Raw genomic sequence first — 26,466 nt, forward strand, 5'->3', positions numbered from 1 at the left:
GCAATTACAAGAGAGCTCCTCTTCTGTAGGACGCTGCCGGCTGGCAGGAGCAGTGAGAGGTGTGACAGACCCATCTCCCAGAGCAGAGCTAGCTTGCAAGCAAAAACCACGCACTCAAAAACACACGAGCTTGAAAGAAAGCTGCAGTTACTCCCGACTACACTGCTACACGCATATCCAGATGAAGAGATGAAAGAAACCAAATCTAGTGTTAGTCTGCTGTAAGTGTTCAAGAGTGATTCAGATGCCTTCCACCACATGAATTTCACTTCCAGATCAAAGATTCTATGGTAGCAAATATTAAGTGCCATCTTCTGACAGCCCTATGTCTCCAAGTCCACTGTGAGGTGAGCCATGCCTGAAGGCGAAAAAATAGCCACTTGGGAACACAGGGATCTTGGGCAGATTTCATGCTGAACAAAAAAATGTCAACCAGGTCACACGGTGAGTTTTCAAAAGGGGAAAAAAATCCTACCAGACACATGGGACTGCTATTGGACAGAGTAATAAAATTAGTGAATAAAGGCTACACATTAAATATGCAAGTATTGCATCAAATATCCACACTGAAAATCAAATACAAACTAGCTTGGACAAAAATACCAAAATGCCAAATGAAAACCAGAATTATGACTGCCATGCAGAGCACTGATAACACGGGAGGAGACTCAGACCAGGTTTAAACTGGTTTTATCTATCAACATAGTTACTGTCTGGAAGAAGGAATAAGCAGAGTGCCAACAAAAAAAGCACTGGAACTGCACCCATATGCAGAAGAAAAAAAACAGCCTACAATCTACTACCATGAGACCTTAAGAGGCCCAAACCATTAAGTAACATAACTAGCAGAATTTGCAGAGCACCAGCAATGCTTTGAAGATGATGGCAGGTGGCAAATATTTCACATATTTGAGGATTAAGAGCTGCAGTACAAATTTTCTCCTTTCCCTCCAGATTTTAATAATCTTGGGCTGTGTCCTACTGACATGGACCACACCTTTCAAGATGACTCAGGAGGGGAAATGCCACAAGTTGGGGTTTTTTTTCTTCTTCTTTCTTGTTCTGACCGTAGTGCTTAGGGAAAAAGGAAGGGTAGTCCACTGTAAAGAATGAAGAAAAAAAAGATTAAAAGAAACTCTGTCTGAAAGCAGAAAAGAAAGAAAGGAATCAGCAGGGAGAGAACTTCATACTTCACTTAAACACTTGCAGTGATTATCTGTTGCTCATTGTACAGCAAAGGCACCCATGGGAAAAGCGAGTTATACCCTACCGTGCTGGAACCACCTCATCCCACTTCGTTTAGCGGGAATGATTACAGCTAGCTCAAGCCATGCAAACTCCTGGTACCTGGATGAGAACTTGCAGGAAGCCTTCTACGATGCCCCCTGGGCAGGACAGACCCCCAGAGAAAGGTACCCCTGCCACCCCCACAGTGGGCCTGAGTGCCAGGGTAGAGAGCCCACCATGCACAGGTCACCCCAGAGGTGTCCCCTTGCCTGCCTCTACAGGGTGGCACGTCGACAGGCCTGGTGACAAACTACAGCCCCTGGATTTGCTACTGTTACCCTGCGCAAACCTCTCTGGGTTCCCATAGCTCCAGGATTTTGGCACCTTTGGGCTCAGGATGTTTCACAAAGACCCCATACCAGCCAGTGCAGAGAGGCTACCACGCATACTACCAGGCATAGTTCCAGTGACTGCAGTCACTGCTAAAACATCATACATGCTTCCCTTCTTCCTCCAATTCTCCCAACCCTTGATGGAGAAATTAAGCCCACCTCTGCTGCAGAAATCCGACTTCTAGAGAGAAATGGCTATTACATAACTAGGCAAGAGAGTAAACCCAAAAATAACAACAAGAACTGAAATCCTTCCTGAAGGACCGTAAACTGCACATACATCTCACTCAGGCTTCCCCATCTCCCCTCCTCTGAGCACCACTTGTCAGGCATGAAGTGTAAGGAAGCTTTACTGAGAAAGGATTACTCTTAAAAACAAGACAATCTGTCCTGCAGCGAAGATCTGCAGAAGTACTGCATGAAAACCCACAAGTTAGCTGATATCCTTCTTGCTCTAAGAAAATGCCACAGGTCCCTGCCAAAGCAGTCACATCCAGTGTCACACAGTTTGCGTTAGGACTTACTGCATTTAACCAAGGCCAGCAGCTGATAGGACAGCAGAGACGAAACATCCAGACGCAAAGGAGCCCCTAGGAACTTGCAGCCTATGAGCCTCTAATCACTTTTTTTCCTTTTTTCAGTTGCAAAGACATGTGACTGGCCTTCACATACCAGAGCTGACCCCTCCCAGAGTCAGTGATTTCCTAAGAGCGGCGAAGGATGTTACCCTCCTGCTTATTCATTAGAAGATTAGGTTTCGATGTTATGCATTAAAACCTCACGCCATCTAGGGTCCATGTGCCATTTATGCTAGGGCTCCTTCCAGAAAGACACAGGAGACACTGCAGTACATCTAAGGGGCAGGTGTCTATCGACCTGCTCCTGGGGTGGCCTGGCTTCCTGGAAGGCCTGCTCCTCCTTTCCCAACAGATGGCTGTTTTCATTTCCAGGTGTGAACCATTAACTCTTTGCTTTCACATCCACCCTCTGCCTCTGTCCTGAACCAAAAAAAGCTGTCAGTCTTTTCAATCTGTTCCCCCATAAATTATCACTGCTACTTGGAGGTGTGCTTCCCCCACACACACTTTCCCACACATGCTTTATGTCTCTGAAATACCAATATGCAGGGAGCTGCTGAGGTTCTGGTTACGGTTTTTGTTTAGTGTAGTTGGAAGTGCAGTTTCTGAGAAAAGGGTGGGCTTTTTATTTTGTTGCAGTGCAGTTTTACTCACATACCTCCTGCTTTGCAAATTCCCGTTATGCTCGTCACTATTCCCATGCTGAAAGCCTGCACCTGCCCCAGTCTCTGCAGAAACGGGTCCTCGAACTGCTCTCCGGTGTGCATCCGCTCTCCAACTACTTTACAACACAGGGCGGCTGCAAAGAGCTGCGGGAGCCCCGGGCGTCAGGCAGAGCCTGCAGTTCCGCGGAGGGCACAGAGACCTCCGGTGGCTTCGCGGCGCACTGCAAGCAAGCAGCTGGCGACGAAGTCCTACCTGTGGCTTAAAGCTGGGTATGCAAAATGCACGGCCAGGGAAGGCTGCCCGGGAAAGCAGGCAGCCGACAGAGCAGTGTGTGTCTTTCCCTAACCTCATTCTCAGGACGAGCTGACCCAATTTAACTGAAACTTTCTGATAGTCACTCAACACCGGGCAGGCACGCTGCGTAGCAAATCACAGCCCGAGAACAATTCACGTTTGGCAAACCAGTAGGCACTGGGAAACAAGGCCATATAACAGAAGGCACAAAAGGAGCTGCAGTAGCTCTAATGCAGAAAATATATATACATTTGGCTGAAAAAATAGTTTGAGGTTGCTTCAGGCAACACAATCACAAACTCAAACCCATAGGAATAATGTCTGTGGTTCATGCAGCTATTTCTGGTAAAACTGGGTACCACAGCAATGCACTGTCTTGACTCCTCCCTATATAAATCCCATCCAACCCCCAGCATGCACACTGCACTTCTCATCAGCACGCTGTAACACTATGATTTGTCTCTGGCTCCAACAGTATAGCATATATGATCTGGCAGGCATCCGTGCCCTGCTGTAATACAATACAACATTAGAATCTCACGGGGAGGTGTTAATTAGGTTATAGTCTGCAGGAATACCCTGGTGGGCACATCTATGGCCAGCCAGGACTGCCGCAGCGACATCCTTTATCAGCACCTGCCTTAACAGAGCAAGCTCTCAGGGCCTGTCCCTAATAGAGCACTGCAAATGCCAAGAGCAGAAATTCACAGCAAACCCACTGTTGGGGACAATTCTTCCCTCCCTTTCACGGGCAAAAGGGAGAACTTGAAAAAAAAAGAAAAAAACTGTTGTTGTTTCACTATGCGTGCAAATCTAAACTGAAATGAACTTAATTCCTAATCCACATTAAGTAGATAGCTAACATATTTCCAAGCATTATCTAAGCTCACCTTTTCTTCATGATAACTTCTCTCTTGACAAGCCAATGCAGGCCTCATCTGGCAGTACTTTCAGCCTGATGGAAACTAGAGACCACAACTATGGGCTAACAGAATCGGGGTCTGTATGTGGTACTTAAGTTCCCACAGCTCAGTCTCACGGAAATCTTGGAGTCTGGTGAAAGTAAGAGCTACAGGCATCAGGACTGACCTCAGTTGCTGCCTCCTTGTTGGTTGTAGCACACCAGCAATTACTTCATGTCTATAGCTAATAAACAGCTAAATGTTGTGCAAGATTTAAACACTTATTTTTCAGTAGGAATGATAAAAGGAACCGTTCTAAACCACTAAGCCCTTTTGCCTGCTCTTTTAGGAGTAAGCTGTACCTTAGCCCATGAAGTTAGCAAAACCACTTTGCGTACTTTGCCCCAGAGGATTCATTTCACACTGACACAAAAGGAACAAAACAGATAAAAGACCTCCTGCCACTAATGCCCAGGAGAGCTCAGATTAGACCAGTCCTGTCTTAGGTAACATCCTTTTCCATGGAGGATGAGACTCAAGGCATCCTGGTCACTCACAAGGTCCCTCAACACCTGGCTACTTTTGGCTCACTCCCCCACTTTGTGTGTTGGTGCCTTTCAGTCCCCTTGCATCTCTAGGTCAACAGATAATCAGGAAAGCCTTCTCATAAAGTAAGTTTCTATTAATATATTTCCTGACCCCTTAGCAAGTCTTTGCTTCTCACATGACGCTTCTCTTATTAGGTTTCCCTGTTTCTCCCTTCACCAAACAGGAGGTACTTACTCTTTTTTTGCAGTACTCTATTCCCTTTCCCTTAGTTACTTGCACATAAAGGAAACAAGTATCTAACAATCTCTAAACCCACAGACATGGTGGGAGTAAAATATTGTCCCAATTAAGTAACTAGCAAAACTGCCACTGAGTTTTGTGTGTTGAGAGACACACCTTTAACATCCAGACCAAGAGCTGCATTTGGAGATAGGACTTTTATTTTTCCTAATGTTGGTGCTAGTAGATTCAGGTATAACTGGAGATGAACATATGTTCATCTGTAACAGATGATTAACCATTCAAGAGATAGGTCCTAGAGATGTTGCAATACAGGCCAGCCTTTTATTTGTACAAACACTACACAGAGACCGACAATACTTTGGTAAAGTAAATACAAACTTTTCTAATAAAAAACAGGTTTGGATGGCTGGTGTTTCTTCTGCAGCTCATTTTGTTACACTGGAAATTATTCTGTTTAGAAAACATGCAGTGCCAAAGCAGTTAAACCTACATTATGAGACAGTTCACTGAAGTAAATGGATATTGGAAAAAAATAAACACACACACACACACAAAGTTCATCTATTATCTTTACCTGTCCAAATGAGGAACTTCTGTGACGTCTCCTCTAAACAGCGTTTCACTTACATCCCTTAAGCCATTGGAGATCCCTTCGCGGCGACTCTTCATTTCCCCATCAGTGGGAAGCTTAAAGACATCTTGCTGTCCTGAGGCTGAAGTCCTTTCTAAAAACTGGCTGCCTTCCTTCATACGTTGCTGGATCATTGGAGTGAGTGGCATTTCGAAGCTGAAGTAGCTATCAGGCTCTGAGTATAAGGTCTCCAGTGACTCCGCACTATAATATAAAGATGCATTGTCCAGAATGTTTTCAAACTGCGAGCTGTACAGATCCGTGGAGATGTCAGAGTGCTTTTGTCCAAGGACATCTTCATACCCTCCCATGGATGCTTCTTCCTCCTCCATAATCCTAGAAATTAATTAGAAACAGCTGATTTAAATTTGTGAGGTCAGGTCTACACTGTTGAGCAAGCCTCACTAGGGTGTGAAAGTAGCCGGGTGAGATGCTCCTTTCTCCTTGTACTGCCTCAGTTCACGACTGGCACCACATCTCTCCCTGCTGTGTTACAGTTCTGGGGACACAAAAGGAAACAATATTCTGAGGAAAACAAAAAAAGCCCAGTATTGTCTGACAGATAACATCAGCTGCTTATGCACAAAGAAGAAAAGCACTCACAATTTCAAAAGATCTCCCCAGCACCATTCCTGCCTGCCATGCAAGGGACTGCTCAGATCAGAAGTTTTGCATTAAACCAAAGTCTCCACCCCACTGGAGTACAGTCTGCTAGCTCTGCAATTCTGGAGTCAGGGTCTCAGACAAAACACTGATGTAAAACTCTCCAAAATGCATTAACACAAGAGGGAGCAAAGACAGTTAAAAACTCAGAGATGGGAGTGCCAAAACTGAAGAGGAATGTTTGGCCTTCTTGTAGATGTACAGATAAAAGTTTAAGATCACCTCTCTGTTCCCAAAATCAGAGGAGACACTCCAGAAAGAGGAGGCTGCCAGGCCAGGATGCTTAAGCAGAGGCTTGAAATAGGCAGTGCTCCCTCCAGCTCTTTTCCACAGCCACCCTTCTCTGGGATATAATCCCAAGCAGTCTGGCAGTAATATTTTCAAAACTTCTTCCACAACTTCAGGACCTAAGCCACCACAGAAACACAGAGGATTCCAGTCATCACTTTTTAGGAGGAGATGTGGTGCTAACACAGATGTTTATCCTTGCTTTTTTCAAGAAACTAAGATTTTTCTGCTTCTTCCACTTCACCCTCTTTCTCTGCAGCTCCAGAGATGCTTCAGGGCTACTGTGCTCCAGCCTCTTAGCTAAAACCTCACGATCAGGCCCACGTATAACTCGCATGCTGAGCCTGGACCTGCTTCAGCATGGCTTAGGAGCGAGCAGCTCTCCATCCATGTGTGGGCAGCCGCAGAGTGGGCAACCGCAAGAAGGGCTGCAGCGTGAGATGCAACCTGCTGCAGCGTCCAGCAGATGCCACGCTGTCCGTGTGGCAGCGGTTTACGCAGGAATTGCATAGCGGAAAGCTGAGCGCAGCCTGTCCTTGAGCTGGGGCGGTGTGTCTGCTGATTCAGAGGAGGGGGTGGCTGCGGTTCCTGCAGGAAGCTGATGGCATGTGAAGTGCAGATGGGGTGCTGAGCCATGCAAGGACTTACCGCCTTGTTTTTTATGCTCGCCCTCAATAGCGTGACCAGCAAAATGAATCTCTACAGCCTGGATCCCCCATTCTGGGAAGTCTTCCAGGTGTTTTAAGACATGTGGCTCAGCACCGATAGCTACCGTCATTCAAGCAACATCCTCCTCCAAACAGCCCGTAGGGGCTAGGCCTCTCCTAGCTCCTGAACACCCAATGCTCACTCACAGCTCCTTCTAGCAGCCAGCCCCACAGGGCCATGCTGCACATCTTCTCTTCTTCCTCCTCTCTTCATCGGACCACCCCATCTCTTGACCCACTCCTGATGCAACTTTCATGCCCACGCTCTTCTCAGAGTCCCCATGGACCTCAGAGCCCATCTACCTCTGCACCTAGCACCTCACCCATGCCCCTACGCAACCCACCCTGAGCTGCCCCAGCAATGCTGGAATTGGACTGAGAATAAAGCAATTTTCAACAGGTCTCCTGCCCCCTCTTCCTCCTTGCCTCAAAGAGGCAGCCTGACAAAATGGAAATAGAAGTCAGATCCAGGATCTGAGGGTCAGAAATAATGAGTCAGACTCCTCCTAAAATCATGGGCTTAGAGTCATAGCATCTTGAAAACACAATGCACTGGAGACTCTGTATTTACTATCTGGTTTCTCAATTATAAAGAATACACTTTGGTTGCACTTTTAAACTTTCCTTCAAACTCATGGAAGCCAGAAGCTTTTTGCATGTGTTCGTTTTAAGTGAAAGCTGAGATCTGCGTGCCTGCACATGACCACTGGACCTGAGGCCTTAAGGAACTCATCAAACACGGTGAGGTTCCTCACAGCGCCAGGAGAGTCGTTAGGACCATAGATCTGAGCAATCCCACACACTAATCGCAGCAGAACTGAACAGATCCCAAAGGACAGAGAGACAAGCTGCCCTGTGCGGAATTCCAGTTGTTTTTAGGAATACCCACCAGACCAGAACAGGCATGCTTGCTCAGAGCTCAGAGATGGGACCCTTTATTACAGATGTAATTAGAAAACAGTATCAAGCAAATCAGGACACTTTTCAGTTATTTTAGCAGATTATATATATATATAAAATACATCACTACTTTTATCTTCTTATAACATATGGGACTTCAGCTAAAATTTATTATCTGACCTCGCAGAGGTGCTCACACTGTTCTTGCACAAACCCTGCTTGAAACCTGCCTGAAACCAATCTAGCAGGATGCATACAGCCAGGCCTGCATGTTGTATGTATTTAATTATATACCATAGTTGGATCCTAATTATGCTGTTGCTTCTTCACATGAACTTTACTGTGCAGACAGCAAGAGAGGTTGCTCCTTTTCCAAACCTGAGACTGCTTTCAAACTTTGGCAGCACGGCACAGCTAGAGTTCAGTCCAGCTTCACACACTGGCCATCACAAATTAAGTGTTCAATAGTGCTGTCAGCTTCATAATATTGCATGCAGGTGGCAAATATTAGTACCTGTTAACAGGAAATCAGCAGCTAGGCACAACCCACACACTCTTGGGAAGAAAGAAAGCCTGCCCACCCCCACCCCCAGCATCCCGAGAGAGCCATTTTACCTGTCCTTGTCTCTTGCTACCTCAGCGTCTTCACCGTGTTTCTTATCTTCCTTCACAAAGACTTCATCCTCCCCGCTTTCATCAAGCAAAGCCAAAGGAGTGGCTCCAGAGACAGTTCCTTGCCTCAGCTCTTCCCAGACCTCCCTCCAAGCACTCTCCGGTGAGGTGACCAATGCTGGGGACACCATAGGTGGTACAGAGTTGCTGGGTATTTTGGGGAATGCTTTCCTCTCAACAGACAGAGTCTCCAATAGCAAATGCTTCTTTCTTTTCTGCTCCTCTGCTTTTTTCAACCATAAAATCTCCACCCCTTGAAATTCTACATGTTTGCTCACAGCTGCCTCTTTTGAGTGCCTCCTCTCAGGACCCATTTGCATTTTGCCTTGACTGTACGCTGAAAACTCCTCAAAATGCGCCCACCCCTCCACTTTGCTGGCTGCTTCCAGGTTTGTCACAGATGGTCTATGACAGCTTGTCTCCTGTGCTGTGTGGACCTCCTCAGTTTTATTACTGATGGCTTGCAAGGACTCTGACTGCTTTTCTCCAGTCAATATTGCAGCCAGATCTTTTTCTATGATCAAATACATTTTTTCCTCAGCTGTTCCTTCAGATGGAAGAGGCATGTCTGAGGGTTTTTCTTGGCCTGCTGGAACTGGTTCTCTGGCTGTCTGCACATTTTGGCTGCCAGTTACCCTCTCTTTTTCCATTTGCGTCTCTGAATCAAGAGAAGTATTTGCTTTCTCCTGCACCTTTGTTGCTTCCAGCCATCCAGAGATTTTCACAGTCTCTGGCAGATTACCCTCAGGTTGTAGACCTTCTTCTGCAGCATGCAGCTGCAATGCTTTAATGTGAGTTCCTGAACCATCTGCAGAAGCAGCGCTCTCAGGAAGTGGCCGGCAAATTACCTGGTCACTGTCCCATCGCTTGGGAGTGCACACTACAGCCTCTGCTTCATACTCAGACGAAGTCCTCATTGTGTCTCCACTTGGCTCTATTGTGCCATACTCTGGAAATTCATTGATGATGGTATGAGGGAGCAATGTATTACTTCCATGGCCACTACCTGCAAAAAAAGAAAGCATGGATTTATCCTCTGCATACATAAGTAAACAGTCTGACCTCCCCTCCCCATGTCTGAGTAACAGCATAACCACATTCGCCCCAGCAGAGAATATACCAGTCTGTTTAACTCACTGCTGCCTGCTGTCACTGCAGTTATCCACAACTGGTCCTTTCAGACAGGAGTATCTGGGCAGCCTACTTTAGAAGTTCGCCTTTCAAAGGAAGGAATGCCAAAAATGTCTGCTACACTTCAGAAAGGGTCCCAATGGCCCATGAATTCTCTTAGGCCACATGCCAGATGCAAAGGCTGAAGAAAGCAGATATTCAGAGGTTTAGCATCCATCCACAGCATGTGCCATACATGCTGGGTTTATTTTTAAAGGATTTTTAAGTCATTTTCATTTATCAAGATGAAACATATGGAAGATAACTACTTACCTCCCATATATTCTACAGCCACAAGAAAACCAATTAGCTAAATTACAATGCAATTAATGGGCAATTTAACTTTCTGCCAGTACTGCCATCTTCCTTTAATAACTCAGGTAATTGATGGTCGTGTCACAGTGATGCATGTGTACTCAGCAGTTCACATTTCCTAATCAAAAAATAAAATCACTAATGCCCAGAAACCTTGTTTCCCCCTCCCAACAAGTGCTGCTTTTCAAATTGTTATAAATAAAGTGGGGGAGAAAGCTGATGGTCATATTTGCAAAAGAGCCGAGCACCCAGTGGCTACCATTGTTCTTGGATAACACAGAATCAATTGTTCTCAGAGGGACCTCATAGATGACACACTGACAAGTATTTGGCCATCTTATGTAAAGGCCCAAGGAGGAACTGAGCTTTTGGAAAAAGGAGCAACAGCTGTGTTTGCTGCACACTCCTGGAAAAATCTAGCCTGGAGTATAAATTGCTTTAAATAAAACAAAGGGCGTTGGATCCAAACACCTACTCTGAGAAGTGTCTGGGAGACAGCTCCAGAGCTAGACTCCAACTTGCCTTTTGGAAGCACTGCCCTGCTTGGGGTACATCTCTAGATGCTATTTTGCAAACAGATTCCTGTCTTCCCTCTGCACTGTCTGGCCATAAGCCATTTCTGAGAAGGGAGCCGTGTAGCTGTGGTTAACAACAGGCTGAGTTCAAGGTAAAACAGAGGGTAATTTAACACTGGTTCAGCACTAATGTAGCTATATATCTGCCAGTGATTTGGAAAGACACAGAGAAGCAGCTCACACCTGCCTACTACCTATCCAGTAGCTCTCTCCAGAGGGTAGATACAGCAGGTTGTGTGTGTGCTGGACCAAACCGACAGCCTGGGAATAAGCCTAATTGCAGTCTCTTCTCCAGTAGGTTCTCCAGAATTTCAGTTCTGTTGATGTAACTGCTCCAGAATAAAAGTTCCCTGGGTCAGTTTTCCCTGCACGGCTCAGATCCTGCTGAAGACAGCATCTGGACAAAACAGTGACCTGTTCTCTATTGCCAGTCGTGCGGCCTTGGATTAAAGAAGAAGGTCTCACAGGGTGGTCAGGACCAGTGATGCCGTCCACTTCGTTATCACAGCACACTTTCACTACAGGGTTTCAAACACACAGGATGCTCTAGGGGAGTCCAAAGAAGATGCAGGTCCACTTCTCCACATGACCATAGCCGCCACTTTTTCTTTGTGTCTGGGAGCCCCAGATAAACTACACCTTGGCACACAATTTCATCCACACAGCCAGGCAGCACTTCATGCACCTCAAACCCACGTGCTTTGCAGAGTAAGCACCAGATCATCTCTTACAGCTGCTGGATGTGTTTCCACCTGGATGCACTTGCAGCACCCATGCTGCAGGCACACGTGCTCCCTCTTCCCACCCAAGCATCCCGTGCAGGCAGACGAGGCTGCGTGCTGGCCACAGCCCTATATCTGCACAGAGGGGATCAGCTCAGCCCACAGCACAGGCCCATTTTGTGGCTTGCTGCTCCTGCAGCACACGCCTGCAGCGGGATTTTTAACACAGAAGAAATGCAAGTATGCACTCCCTCGCTAGAAATGTTGGCATAAACCTTTCTCCATGAACACAGCTCCTCCTACAGCGACTCTCCCCTTGCAAACCTGCAACAAGGGTGCCCGGTTGGGACAGGGCAACCCCAGCAGCCTCCTTCCTGCCCAGGTGCACGCTGAGGAGGGCACAGCTCAGCACCCGCCAGCAGAGCATGCAGGCACCCTGTGCCTCCCGCTGATCCATGCGCCCAGCATCTTTGGGGGCTGCCCAGTGCATCCCGCCATGCACAGCTTCCCCAATGGGCTCCCCACAGCCGACACATGCTGGAGGCCAAGCCTTGACAACGTGCCATGCACAGACCTGGCGAAGTGGCGAGGCTCTTCCCTGCTAAATGCTATCTTAGCTTCTGAACTGACATTAGGGAGACAGAAATGGCATTGCTTCTGGCAATGAATGCTAAAAACACTGCTGAGCATCTCTATATATCACAGAAGGCTGCTGCTCAGAGCAGCAAACCATCCAGAGCAAATATCTGATTTACCTCTCTTCATTAACATCCTGCTCCCATGCAGACTTTACCCTTTGTCAAGTCTGGTACACTCAGGAAGAGTTATATATATAAAACACATATATACAGGCACATAAAGACATGTGGAAGGGGAGAGCATGCACACAACCCTGGGCAATGTGCTCTAGGTGACCCGGTTTGAGCAGGGGGGCTGGAGTAGACAATCTCCAGAGGTCCCTTCCAACCTCAACCCTTCTGTGATTCTGTGATCTCTGAAACCCTTGCAAAGCTGTAAGAGCTCCAACTGGGCAAGAGAAAAACATTTTCACATAGAAATTTAAGGCCTTTTTTACAGTAAGATCACAGTAACATCACTCTGGAAAGACTTCCATTGTCACAGTATGCAAATACAAGTAAATAGGATTCTCGCCTTTACCAGAATCCTGGAGAAAAACTACCTAATTCAGTGCCCAATAAAAAAAAGATTCTGATGTGGCATCAAAGCAACAGCCTGTCCTGGTTACACTACATAACACCACACACAACACTGCTGAGGTCTCCATTCCTTGCAGTGAAACACCACCAGTTGCCATCTGCTCCTGAAAGGTGCAAAGCCAACCCAGATGGAGCTCAGCGCCTCACTCCAGGTGCAGAGTTTAGAGGAGCTGGAGCTCTTTAAGGGAAACTCCTCCCTTATTCCCATCCACCACCACAGCATCATGTCTTGCTGCAGCTACTGGCATATCCTGTCTAGCCCCATCCCCCAATATGACTGCATTACAAACAAGGCTAGAAAGGCAACAACAAAATTAAAGGACTCCACTGAAGATGAGCAGGGAAAAAAAATACCCACCACCAAACAAACAATGAAAGGACAGACACCCTCAGGTAACATCAATTTCTACTTTGCATTGAAGGTGGCTTCTTTCAACAAAGCAAAGATTAAAAGGAGAGAGAAAAAGCTGAAATAGCAAGGGGGTGAATGACTAGAAAACTGATACAGGGCAAATATAACGAAAGAGCAGCTGGCAGCCTTTCTAATGACTAGAGGATGAAAGAGTTCATGACTTAAACCAGCACTGGCATAGATATGATATTTCATAGGTAAATAACCATTGCATTTCAATCAAGCTTGCCTACAGCATAATAAAAGGAAATTCTAGGAAGCAAAACACAAGTTACAAGCATAGACAGACATTTTTTTTACAGTTACATTTTATAAAAGAATGGTGTGAGTGTCTCTCTAATCTATACAATATATATATATTAGCTAGCTAGAGAAATCAGAGATATTTGCTTGAACAGTCTCCTTACTCACAGAGGTTACTGTAGCTCCAGCAGTTACCCATTGGTCAAAGAATAAAATGCACAGATCATCAGTTTATCTATAACGATACCAGCTAATTCAATTGCTGCTGTTCTAGTCAACTGGAATCAAAATAGTTTCAAATTTCCTGGCCGCTGCTGCCCTGCACTGCACACAATGATGTAAATGGAAGCTTTCTGACTATTATGAAACTGATGGGGGAACTGCAGTCTCATTTGGTCTATCGCAGAAGCTAAGGAGTCCACCTTGGCAGCTTACAGGGGGAAAAAAAAATTCCTCCAGCAAGACTGCCTGATGATATGCCAGGGAGATGCTTATGCTTCACAGCCGTTTACTATACCGGGGTTCATAAAGGAATAAAAGAGCACTGTGGCAATCCTAAGCTTGGTATATTTGTTACAGGGCAAAAGGTGCCTGACAGCATTTTAGCGTTTCTGAATTGGAAGATTTCACAAAGGGCACAGTCATCTTGCGGTTTTTTTCTCTGCAACTCTTTGTGCTGATCATAAACAGCACGTAGCTGACGCTGCATGCAGAATCATACCAATTATATTTTTTTATCATGGTCGTTTCTTGTTTTTATTTTAAAAAGGCAAATGTAACCAATAAAACAACGTATACGTAAAAGGAAATTGTCTCTAGGTGACAAAGATTAAGGAACCAATCACAGGATTAATGGAATTTTATCATTAATGCACCCTTCCAAAGAGGTGGAAGCACACACAGCTCTTCATCTTTAAGTCCCTTGATTATCAACTTCTATGGTAATGAAAACTATTCAGATTTATAAAACTGTGCCTGCTCAGGATGAAATGGAGCGGCCTCCGCCTACAAGCGAGCAGGGATGCTGCACAGTCGCTGGCAGCCTTGTGCTGCAGCCCGTTTTCCAAATGATGTAATTCCCTGCACTGTGATAGGTCCTGGCTGGCAGAGGCCCTTCGTTAGCCAAAGCTGTGGGATTAGCATAATTGTAGCAGCGTTCTCTTGTAGCCAGCCTACAAACGTCCGCACGCCACTGCGCTGATTGGGCACGCGAGTCTCCACAGCTTGCAGCGGCTCAAGGCTTTTGGGCTGTTTGCTCGCCACAGAAGTTGCTGCCTGGGTCTCACCTGCTCGTCAGCAGCAGCAGGCAAAGTTGCACAGGCATCATACAAAATTTTGGCAGAAATGCGGAAGCTGGTCCAAGGGGGGGGGGGGGATGGAGCAGAGATAAGAGGTAAAGGGGATTTCTCTAGGAAATGAGCACCGGTGAGATCCCTCCGCTCCTGTCAATTCTTGTTGCAGGAACAGAAAGCACACAGAGAAAGTGACAGAGAGACAGAGATACGAACAGCCGGCACAGCAGAAGTGACGGCGTAGGCTGGGACGCCTCACCCTGGGGAAGCGACGGCAGAAGGGGCCGCTGTGGGAGCCAGCAGTGTCACGGAGAAGGTGAATCAGGAACAGTCATTGTGCCGGTGACAGGGAGCTCAAAGCAAGCAAAGAGGTGCCCCACACGCTCGGTGCAGCAACGCTGCACCACACACGGCAGCTGACCGTGTTACACCTGAAAATTTGGATTCACTCAAAAATTACGTAGACCAGTTCAGGGGAAAAAAAATCCCTTAAGTGCTAGTAAGTGCCAAGTTATACCATGTTGCTCAGGAAATCCATAACCTGCAGGTTACTATGAACCGGAAGAGGCTTTCAGAGGAGTATTGCTTTACACCATTCTTGCACTGTTCCCTAACATCTGCTTTTGGTGACAAGACACCACATTAGCCAGACCTTTAGTCTACCACAGGGCAGCCATTCTCGTATTAGGTAAAGTTCTCCACTAGTTAAGTAAGGATTATAAGACACATTCAGTTGTCACCACTAGAAATAGACAGAGAAAAGCTCCTAGATTAAGAATATGAATCCTATCAATTAAAACAGCAATGACAAAATCAGCATGTCAGATCGCTGAATGTGTGCGTGTGTTTGTGCATACGTGTGCATATATATTTTTTTACAATTGCAAATCTAACTCTGTTTCATGACAACTGGCTCTCCATGGAATGCCTTAAGTGAATAATGCTGTGACTCAATTGCAAATTTCTTTCACACATTTTAAGTATTTCCCACTGGGAAATGGAGTTGGAAGCCTCTGGTATAAATCAAACCAAATCAAACTAAAAATCCTCCACTGAGAGCCTCCTCCTTTCTCCAAGCTGCAGGAAAGATGGCACCTTGCCGCAACTGCTCGGAGGCCCAGGGTGAGCTCAGAACAGGACAGAGTCCAAAACTAGCATACAGCACGTGCTGGGAGAATTTCGTGTGAGAGATTATCCACTACAAATTGCTATATTGGCCACAGATGGTCAACGAGATAGCTCAATCCCAAGAGTCATTACCCTGGAAAGCAAAAGAGTAGAGTGGAACAGCTGCTAACATGACTGGGAATAGGAGGGAATAGAAAGAAAAAAAAAACATGGGCTCATTATCCTGATGTAAAAAGCATGAGTAATTCTTACTATATGTAATATACTTTTTTTCTTTAAAGCCACACCTCCTGCAGTCAAGTGTCTGTTTGATTTTAAAAAGCTGGAAAACATAAGATTTAAACCCAAAATTCAAAAGGCAGATCCAAAAAGAATCTGAAATTTACTGTTTTTCCATTGCTCTGATTTGGAAAGGAACCTGGTGATTTTATATGTGTAAATGGACATAATGATATCAATAATAATTAAAACAACTCCCTAAGAGCCTTCAGCTGAAAGAGCAAATTTCTGGAGCACTGACAACTCACAGCTGCTGTGACACTCAGCTTCTACAAAGTAAGATTTTATAACCTATCTGAATACACTAATACTTATATTATTTATTTTAAATATGATAGTTTTAAAGAATCTTTCAAAAACCCTTAAAAAGTCCTTTCAAAAGAAAGATCTCTCCAACTAAAAAAATCTCTCCAGACTTTGAGCTAGCAACAACAGCATTAAAAAAAATACAGTCCTGCCCAGAGATCTAAGACACTCTTGAACTTTGCAGCAGCCACTGAGGAAAACAGACACAACAGCAGAAAAGGATGTTCTCTATTACATTTCAAGACTTTGGTCCAACGGGCCAGGTTAAGAGAATGCTTGCTTAAATAGTTCTCAAAGCCCCCCAAAAGCTGGTTATTGAGTAAGTCTTACTTACCCAGCTAAAATAAAAATAGGACATAGAAGGGCTGTGCGTATCCCAGGATCTAAGTATTTGCTGCTAAAGGTGCAGTTGGATATTGCACAGGAATTTTTCAGCAGGCTAGCACGATCAATGAGAGTCTCCTCCTCAGGAGGCTGAACAGTGTTAAATAAACAATGCAGGGGTAAAAAAAAGCGTAAAAAGTACTTGTTAAAGCAGTGAACAATGAACAGGAAAAATCTTTGCTGTACCCTGTGTTAAATTTTTTTCAGTGTGGTACCAACCCATAACTGCATCTGCCCATAAAATTTTAATTAAGCCCCCTTCTTACACATTCATTATCAGGCCATCACTAGCAGTCGGGTAATACGCTGCTTTTCCTTCAGAAAGCTTTAGAGACAAACCAAGCCTGCAATGTGTTTGTGTCTGTGCGCTGCCTATTTTTATCTCAGAAGCTGAAGGGGCTGAAGGAAAGCAAAAGAGAGGAGCCCATGGTGAAGACAAGTGGAACTGTCCCTATACCCACATGTGGCCGGTCAAGTCAGTTGTCTGAGCCCTCTCCTTTTGTGGCCATTGACCTGGATTCTTCATTTTCTCTCTGCCCAAGAAGGAAGGCCTGAGAGCCTCCTGGAAAACATTTCTGAGAGCTGCCAACTAAGTTCAGTCTGCACCACATTTGCTCAGAGCATCTGAGCAAGGCCAGACACTGTGACCCAGCTGCCTGCATCACCAGATCCCCCAAATAATTGTGCACTCTCTCTTGTCAGTGCGGCCCTCAGCTTCTGCTGACCGCCCATGGATGGAGAGATATTTGCTGTCCTCAATCCAGCATTTCCTAACTTCTGTGTGCTTAATTCTGCACCTTTAAGAAACAACAACAACAAGCAGCCCATTTTTTAACTATTATTTCTGCTAAGCCCTTGGCCTTCAAAGAGTTTTGCTGTTTACAGAGTTGAGGATGTGGTAATCTCCTCCCTGCAGCTGTAGGTTATGATAACTTGAACCATCCTGCTTTCAAGTGCGGGTCATGAGACATCCAATTTCCTCCCACAGAGCAATGGACTTTGTATAATGCCTCATGCCCTTTTAGTTTTTCTTTCTCAGGGCCTGGAAATCCAGATGTCCATCAAAGCACACCCGACAGCTCCAGAGCACACCCCAGCACCACTCAGCCCCCAGCAACGGGACACAAATTCAAAGGCAGGGGCAGCAACACAGCTGCACCTCCTGCAGTCAAGATTCAGAGCACAGTGCAACCTGTCCTCCTTAATCTTCAGTAATTTTTCTGTGGGCATAGTCAGGTGTGCTCTTCCGACTCAAGTTTGAGTACTTTAAGCATTAGCTGCTTCTCAGAGCATCCCAGAAGTAGTTTAAAATCACCTGTTTTACATTGCTTGGAAATGAGAGAGGGACATTCAATGCAGTCAGTTAACATGACAGCCAGAGAGATGACTGCTTTTTAAACTGCTCAAACTCAGCTGGAAAAGTACATTTGACTACAGCACCTCTCTTCTGCCCCATGTGGGAGTATGTTCATTTCTCTTACTTGAGACGTACACTTACAAAGTTACCTCCTACTGCTCTCACTCAGTATGTTCTTCAGCCTTTCCCATTCATTCCTTTTGCATCATTACCAACCAGAGGCAGCAAACATCAGGGATTACTATGAGAAAATGTAATGATTCCACGCTAACATTTAAAAGCCCTTGCTGCTCTTCAGTATGTTAGAAATTGCAGTGGGACACAGCAACAATAAAAACCTGATTAATTCAAATACACACAATAAAATAATGGAATATTAATTGTGGGGGGGCATCATAGATTTTAGCTTCTCAGATTTGAATCATACATGCGTCCCTGTTTAACTGTTGCAGGACATAATCTTAAATATACATTCTACATACAGGCTCCCTCCCCTCTAATTAAGCAACATGAACCTAAAAATCAGGCAGTCCTTTAACCCTTAGGAAATGCAGTTTTGCATCTTTTCAGGAAAGGAAAGCTGCAGAGGAAAAATGCAAGACCAGGGAGCCCAGATTTCCTGGACTGCCTGGAGATGGAAAGACCAAGAGATGAAAATACAACACAGGGTGGTGTATCAAAATGGAAAGCAATGCAGTTAAAGCACTGGAAAAAACTTCAGTTAGTCTTTTAGTCTGGGCTAGTCTTGAGAACTGTGCAACTTTTGAGGTAATTAGGTCTGTAGGAAATTTTCTGAGTGAAGATCAGGACGGTGCAACATTTAGGCAATGCAGAGAGAATGCAGCAGAGGTGGATATGCAAGAGCAGATTGATGAAGTGATGCAGAGAACAAAAGCAAGGCAGGAGAGCAAAGGACAACCTAAAAAGTTAGTGATACTCATCTTACATAAAGTGACTGGAATAATTTGCTTACAGATATTTCAATCAGAAATTTAAATACAGGATCACAAAAATGCTGTGCTTGCACAAAAAACAGCTATTGTTTGTTTCCTTAGCTCTTGACATGAATTAAAGAAATTCTACAGCAAACACAATGCTTTCCATGATTCAGGTCCAGGAATGTGTATGTTGCATGGATTAAAATACGTATTACACTCTTGCACGTGTCAGCTTTGGCAGAGTTTGACCCCCGACAGAGGTGACGCAGCACAGATTGCGAGGAGAAACAAGACTTTTTTATTTTTTCTTAACTCAGCTTTTTGCTGGCTTGAGGTTGTTAAGAAAACAGATGAGCACAAGAACTAGAATGAGACAGTCAGAGGGAGTATGCAGCTGGGACCATCACCATCCCTTTTGGCAGAAGCAAGCTGTTAAATGAGCTCAGTTGCCTCATGACACCTCACTGTACACAATACAGCAAGTGACAGGCTTTCCAAAGCTATTTGTTTTTCCAGGAATTCAAAAACAATTTTTTTCCAGCAGCTGTTGGGAAAGACCAGATTTACATAGCAACCCAGAGACTATTTGTACTCTGTGTGTGTGTGTGAAGGCTGAGATTAATCCTTGTGTTATACAGAAAAGGTGAAAACGTTCCCATCCTAGAGGCATTAGGCAAAAGACTGTCTATGAATCTCATTAACATATTTTCTTAACAACTGACTTGGATTTCTTTTCTACTCTAACAGGATTTAAGGAGTTCTTGACTTTCATGTTTGTTTAAGTAATCATTTTGTAGGGTTCTCCCCTCTTCTCCCAAGTTCCTAGGAAGAATTTTTTAGATTGACTTATTTTTTCAAGACTTTTTTTTCCTGTATTTAAATGTATTAACTACAAAGCCATAAAACAGTGCTAGCCTGTAGCGTGCCCAATTCTAAGAGATGAGGCTATTCAACAAGATCACTGTTTCCACGGCCATTTCCAGAGAAGGGTATGTTTCCAGGCCTATATAAACAACTGCCCTTTTTGTTACGAGGCTCAGAAGACGACTTGTATGCTCCAGCTTAGTTCAATTTTTTAAAAATATTTTCTTTTGCTGGAAGGCAGAAGGCTGGGATTTCACTCAGGAATGCAGGGAGGCTGTATGTCGACATGCGGTCATGCAGTGGCGCGGCGCAGCAAAGCCCAGGGCACGGAGCAGCCCGAGGAACAGGCTGCAGGAAGACAGGTGGCTGTTGGTCCTTTCTGCAGGCCTGGCTGCTTTTGGGGTGCCAGGGGCCTGATCCTACTTCAGCACCAAGGAATACACCTATCTACCTCCTCAGAGCAGGAGGACAAGTGATAGCAGTATCTTCTGTTGAAGGAGAGAAAGTAAAGAAGCCAGGCAGGAACTGCACACTGAAGAACAAGAGCACACGCATACCAACACCATCAGGGATCGCAAAATATACCAAATAAAAACAAAGCATTACTATAGACCGAGTGCAACAGAGGGGAGGAATGAGGATGAATTACTTACTTTTAATACAACAAACTTATTATCATGTACATCTGAATCTTATCAGTGAAACAGCTCTTCTACAAGCATCTAACTTGATTTTTCTTCTCTCACCCATGAAAATGACCACCAGTTTAAACCTGGAAGGTAAAAATCAGCACCACAGCTTATTAAGCAAGTCTGCTGTCTCCCCTCTGGGGAGCTGTTTGCCATGATCATCCCCAATTATGCTTCCTTCTTTATGAAGTAAGTTGTCAGATGCAAGTATTTCACTGCCCAGTTGAAAAATGTATACTCTCAACAGCATCCAAGAAGGCTTCAGTAGTATGGCTGTGCCTGAAAGAGAAGGGATGAATTTGGAGGCAGAAGTGATTAAGCCATTTACCAGCTTAAGTATTACGTTCTCACTTTCTGAGGCCAGCCAGGGCCCAGGTGAAATCTGCTTTGGGTTACATAAATTAAAATTCAGCTTTACTGCCCCACAGTGACAAGCTGTTACCTTTACTGAGTTTAAACACCAGTGCGTCCCCTTGCCCTGCCCCGCCACTCATTTGCTTGAAATCATTCATACTTTAATCTCCAAAAAACACATCATCTTTCTTTTAAAGGTAACGTTAGAAATTAATGGGTTTGTTTGGATTTTTCTCCCCCTCTAATACTGAGAAGGATAGAGAACCCTTCAGACATAGCTGCTTCCCCCAAAACAGTCTCTGTCCCCCCAGACACGTTATGACATATTCGACATATGTCAGATCAAAGGAAATGAGGAGTTGCACAGGGACCTGGGTTTATGCTTGTGTCCCATCCTCACTCATCTGAAGTTGGTGAGCAGTTAAGATGTGCTTATTTGAAGAAAACAAGTAGAAGGAACGGCACCACCCTGATTTACCCATTTTGGTCAAACATCTTCCTGGAGGAGGAGGAGGAGGAGGATGCATTTGTCTGTGTTAAAGAGAAACCAGTTTGGGAAGGTGTAATGTCATGGAGCAGAGAATCTGAGTTATGGAAAGGGGGAAAAACATGCCTTGTTATTCTCACCCGCAGTAGGCAAAACACTCAGCAGGAGCGATACAAGCAGGCCATTGCCACATCAGAGCAGGGACACAGGATGAGGTAACCCCTTCAGTCCCTCCTGCATCTAAATGTCTGCGACTGGACAAAGAGCAGGGCTGACCTGTTGCAAGGCAAGGGATCATTTCTGAGGAACTTCTTGGTACTTACTGCAATCATTAAGTCCTGTAGACACAATAGTATAGAAAAAGCACCTTTGCAGCAGATATATGTAATGACGGTGCAGTTTTCAGGTACAACTGGCAAATGTTGTATGTTAACCACTGTTATATATGGGAAACTCTCCCTTGAAACCACTCTCGTTTCACTAATTGCTAGCCCCTAATGGTAGTTTCTGATTAATAAAGGGACAGAAGGAGACTCAGAAATGAGGCAAGCAGAAAAAATACAGAAAAGAAAGCATGTAAGACAAGATATAATGGCTTACACTTTGCTGTCCTTTATGTCAACACTCAGTACTCACACAGTGCAGAATACCCATCACATTTGATAGTTGTTTTTGTTAGCTGTAACAATGGATTCACTTGGATTTATTGGACACAGCATACTTCATTTAATGCAAATCTCCGGAAATGTACTAATGCCTGCTGACAGTGCTCTTACACTGTGTTTCTCCAAACAAGAAATGAGGTCATCGTGATTCATGAATAATCTGATACACATTTTAGTGGCAATTTACAAAATTTTTTTAGAATTCCTAAGCAAGGAGATTTGTGAGATTTTGTTGTTTCTCCCACTCCGCAATTAGGATTTCCCAAGTGAAAGGCCTAACTCTAGAAAATCCGGGGAGAAACTGTTTACTTACTTTTCAGACTTCAGTTCTGCTCTTTTTTTCCCCCTTTTCTTCATGACTGAAGTGGAAGAGCCTATACAGCTGGTTTCTGTACAAAGTGCTGCCCTTCTATGGTAAGAAGGGGATCTTCTTTAATTAGAAGTGACATCCCAGAAAGTTTGCAATTAGAAAGGATCAAGATGCAAAGAGAGCAGCTTGAGGAAATACTCTTTTTTTGGTTTCTAAAGAAGGCAGGGATCGCTGATAATTAAAACGAGGCAAAAGAAATAGGAATGGTAACTACATTTCTTTTCCTCTAAGATTATGCTGGGAAAAGGTAGAATATACCCTCTGTTTACGAGAAAAGCATAGAAGCAAGACTGATCCCTAAGCATAGCATTTGATCCTGCATCTGGATTCCTTGTTACTAAATACAGATGAGGGAACAGTTCAAATACCACCTAGAATATCTAAATTAAAATCTTTTATCTCTCTAGCTGTAGGTATAGCAGCTTGCTGAAGACCAAGGGCCTTTCTGGAAAGGTATAGCAGCTTGCTGAAGACCAAGGGCCTTTCTGGAAGGACTACCAGGCAGAACTGGCTGTGTTTTGTCATGTGCAATTGCAGAAATGATTCAGTTGCAGAGAACTGTTCAGACTCCCAGTACCAAACTCCTGCCTGTGTGCAAGGTGGAGACATAAGACAGGGAACGGTTGTCATTTTCTATGGCCAAAACAGCAAGCCAGGCTCTCCTCCAGGCTGGGGCTCCTTTGTTTTACTGCCTCCTCTGTGTGCCCAGGCAGGGCAGCGTAGCAGCAGGACCAGGCACTCCTGGGGTCATGACGAAGCAGCTTCTGCAGCTCCTTCCTTGAGTAGCTTAAGAGATTTTTAATACACAGTAACAGTAAATAGCACTTACCCATTTCTGAAGGCTTCTCTTCTTCCAAGCCAAATAAAAATTCATATTTGGCCTTGGCAACACTGTGGGACTGGGTCAATACATCGTTATCCCAGACAAGTGCTTCTGCCTGTAAAGTCAAAATAAACAAAGCTTATCCATCTTTCAATGAAGTAACAATAGTATGAACATGAAATCCATTCAAGTGTGCTGTCAGGTAGGATTTTGAGTGCTGTCTGTTCATTTAGCTCCATTTCCACAAAGATCGACCACAGCAGATATGGGCCAACACTGAGCACTTTAGAAGAGCTTGTTGTTGTGTCTTCAAACACAAGCGTGTCAGGGTTGAGAAGTGATGCTGGAGCACCCAGCCCCCTCAGGTCTCTAGCAGGTTTACCCATGGCAAGGCCAGCTGGCCTAGGTTACCAAATCAGTAATATCACGTAAGGCTACCAAATCAGTAATATCACGTAAGGCTGAAAGTACCTCTGTGAGAGTATCCGAAATACCAAACTTGAGTATGGATGTTGCAAAACTGGGACTAATGGGAAAAGCATAAATAAGGGGCAGGTTGTTTCTTTGGGAGGAGACTGGCACAGGGAGAAGGAGGGGCAAGGGCTGCAACAATGAGGGCCAAAATATGGGAAAAGAGATAATAAGGTATGCAAATACGTAAACAGCACTGTCTGAGGGTACCTGTCAGACAGCCTCATGCCTGACCACTGCTGCTAGATCAGGGCAATGAACCCACCCTGTTTTTCTGACCACCTTCACAGATGGACAGGCCAAGAATCCCTGTGTCACCCTGTCAGTGCCAATGCTATCCCTGGTGGCATCAGCACCTACCCACCACTTCCAACTTGAGACAGTAGGAAGCACCTTGAAACAAAAAGTTCAGTTTCTTGGAAGAGAGAAAGGCTGCATGACTAACAGTAAAATTAGCTTTTTGGACAGGTGGCGACAAACCAATTCTCCAAGATAAAGTATACACCACCAATGAACTGTAGTGCAGACACTGCCTGCAATAGGTATCAGGCATTAAGTTTCTTCCCAGCTGGGCAAGATGGTGCCTGTAATTCTTCTGTGTGAAGTGACAGATGAAATTAATCATTAACTCTATAAATTTTTCAGTGACATTGTATTCATATCTAATGTTTGAGGCAGCCAATTATTACAGCATGTCAAGTCATTTCATGGCTCATATTGGCAAAGGCTTTAGCATACAAAATTATGCTTTAAAGAAAAATTCAGATGGAACATTCTGCCCCCCAGGATAATAATAATTTCTATGCACCTCCACAAAATACCTTAGGATAAACGTCAACTACAAACACACATTCAAAGTGCAGAAGACACATAATTCACAAGAACACAGAGTCAAGGCTTTTTAATCGGAGGTGGATCTATACATTTCCCCAAGGCCAGTTCTCCAACAATTAAGTTTTCTTCCAAGAGCATAGTGACAAATAACTATCTTGCCCCATGCCCTAGAACTGTTTTGCTCAAGGCTTTCCTGGCATTTTTTCCCCATTACGTCTCCCATCTTTCTGCTTTGAGCCAGTCCTGCAGAATTTAGTCCAGCACATGTCTGCAATAACTCAGCAGTAGATCTTACATGAGAATCCTGGATATATTTATCATTCGCTAGCCCAGCTATTCATTACTATGGCTCCAATAGCTATTCTGATGGACCTAGCCCACAAATATTTGGGAGAAAATGTGATGAAACAGACCAAGAAGTTTCTAGCACAAAGAAGAATATCACGGGCATGATGAAACAAGCTTGGAAACAGCCTCTCTATCTCCCCTGCTTTTAGAGGGCCACATTCATTTGCAGATAGTGGGGGTAACAAGGGCTGGAAAAGCAACAGCTGCACTTACAGCAGAGGAGAAGTCTTTCAGTCTAAGACAGTCTGGTCAGCAGCAATTCATAGAGCCAGACAAAAATTCAACTTACTCAGATTAAGGTTAAGAGATGGGACAGCTATGCAGCCAAATCCCATCCACAGATGAATGAAATGGAAAATGAAATGGACAGCTGAACAGTCAGGAATCTCTGATCCATGTACCTCTGGGATACCGCACCTCCATTCGTCAGCCCTATTCTTCAAGGCTTAGCAGCCATCTGCTGCACTGAGCTTCCCTGCAAACAGATTTTCCCAGGTTCTTTATTTGCCTGTGTTTTATCATAAAGCAAGGAAGATGATTCTAGTTCATAACACCCTCTGCATCATCCAAAAATATGCAGAAATGAATTATTTTAAGTATACAGGGCAGCATTTATCAGAGTTAGGTGCCTAAACTGAGAGTGCAAGACCTTTGTCTTGGCATCTGAAAGGGAAAACTTGATTTTCAGAAGTGCTCAACACTGCTGATTAGGTTTCCAGATACAGATTCATGTATGGAAACAACTGAACCTAACGTCTACTTATGCTGTCAGAGTAAGACAAGGATGTGTAAAACTAAAGTAGCTCAGAGCCTCCACATCACAGCTTAAGGGTAAGTTTATGGTATTTCTCCCAAATGAGAGATACTAAAAAGAGAAAGAGAATGATAATGTTATAACAGCTGGCTTTGAAGACTATTGCTTTATTGTTGTCCTTCCTCAGAAACAAAGGAATGAAGAGTTAAATGAGAAAGTTGAGAAAGAAATTTTTTCCCCCTTTTCTGCTGACAATTTGCCACTCACCCAAAGCTTGCTGAAAACATAATGTCCCCAAAACTGAGAGCTCAGAAAAGGACTGGACAAATGCTCACAGAGCTTTGCAAGCTGCATTAGCAAGGATTAAATACAAGCAAGACTGGAAGGGATATAAAAGTCCTGCTTAAGTCTCCTCCCTCTGCTCAAGAGAGAAGAAACTTGCATCCAAGTCAACCCATTTCATAATTGCTTCCCTCAGAGGGCTTTAACCACCACCTTTGATGCATCTGGTGTTTGTCACCACCAGAGAGGCCAACACTTGATCAGACCATCAATCTCCTTAAATCAATCCAGCTGTACAAATGTTTCTCATGAGCCACATACACATTGCTTTTAAGTCCGATTAAGCTCTGGGCAGAGTGGCAGTGAGTTTCTGTCCGCCCATCCACTGCTCTTGCAGCCCCTCTGCCTGTTGGATCATGCACACAGTCCAAGCCTACTTCTCCGGATCACAGTTCTTGGTGAGGAGCTGGAGAGG

At 44.5% G+C, this 26,466-nt stretch overlaps 1 protein-coding gene and 1 long non-coding RNA gene across 10 annotated transcripts in view; one reads left to right on the plus strand and one right to left on the minus strand.

Moving 5' to 3' along the window:
* The window catches only part of LOC112982199 (PH and SEC7 domain-containing protein 3), a 141,609-nt gene that overhangs the window by 78,992 nt on the left and 36,151 nt on the right, over window positions 1–26,466 (minus strand). For 4 of the 9 annotated variants that reach the window (XM_064501795.1, XM_026098429.2, XM_026098420.2 and 1 more), the window contains 3 exons: window positions 23,309–23,417; window positions 8,656–9,718; window positions 5,426–5,818 (listed from right to left, as the gene is read on the minus strand). In XM_064501795.1, the coding sequence (XP_064357865.1) occupies window positions 5,426–5,818; window positions 8,656–9,718; window positions 23,309–23,417 (1,565 nt within the window). Of the gene's footprint in view, window positions 1–5,425; window positions 5,819–8,655; window positions 9,719–20,567; window positions 20,883–21,328; window positions 21,489–21,570; window positions 21,721–23,308; window positions 23,418–26,466 lie in introns of those variants that run through there. The other 5 variants (XM_064501797.1, XM_026098445.2, XM_026098436.2 and 2 more) reach the window with 5 other exon arrangements.
* Window positions 12,864–26,466, plus strand: part of LOC112982231 (uncharacterized) — a 35,796-nt gene continuing 22,193 nt past the window's right edge. The window contains exons 1-2 of the long non-coding RNA XR_010386086.1: window positions 12,864–13,104; window positions 14,828–14,974. This is a non-coding gene — a long non-coding RNA (uncharacterized LOC112982231). The remainder of the gene's footprint in view (window positions 13,105–14,827; window positions 14,975–26,466) is intronic.

Source organism: Dromaius novaehollandiae, chromosome Z, assembly GCF_036370855.1.
Source record: "Dromaius novaehollandiae isolate bDroNov1 chromosome Z, bDroNov1.hap1, whole genome shotgun sequence".
In the NCBI taxonomy this organism is placed as follows: domain Eukaryota; kingdom Metazoa; phylum Chordata; class Aves; order Casuariiformes; family Dromaiidae; genus Dromaius; species Dromaius novaehollandiae.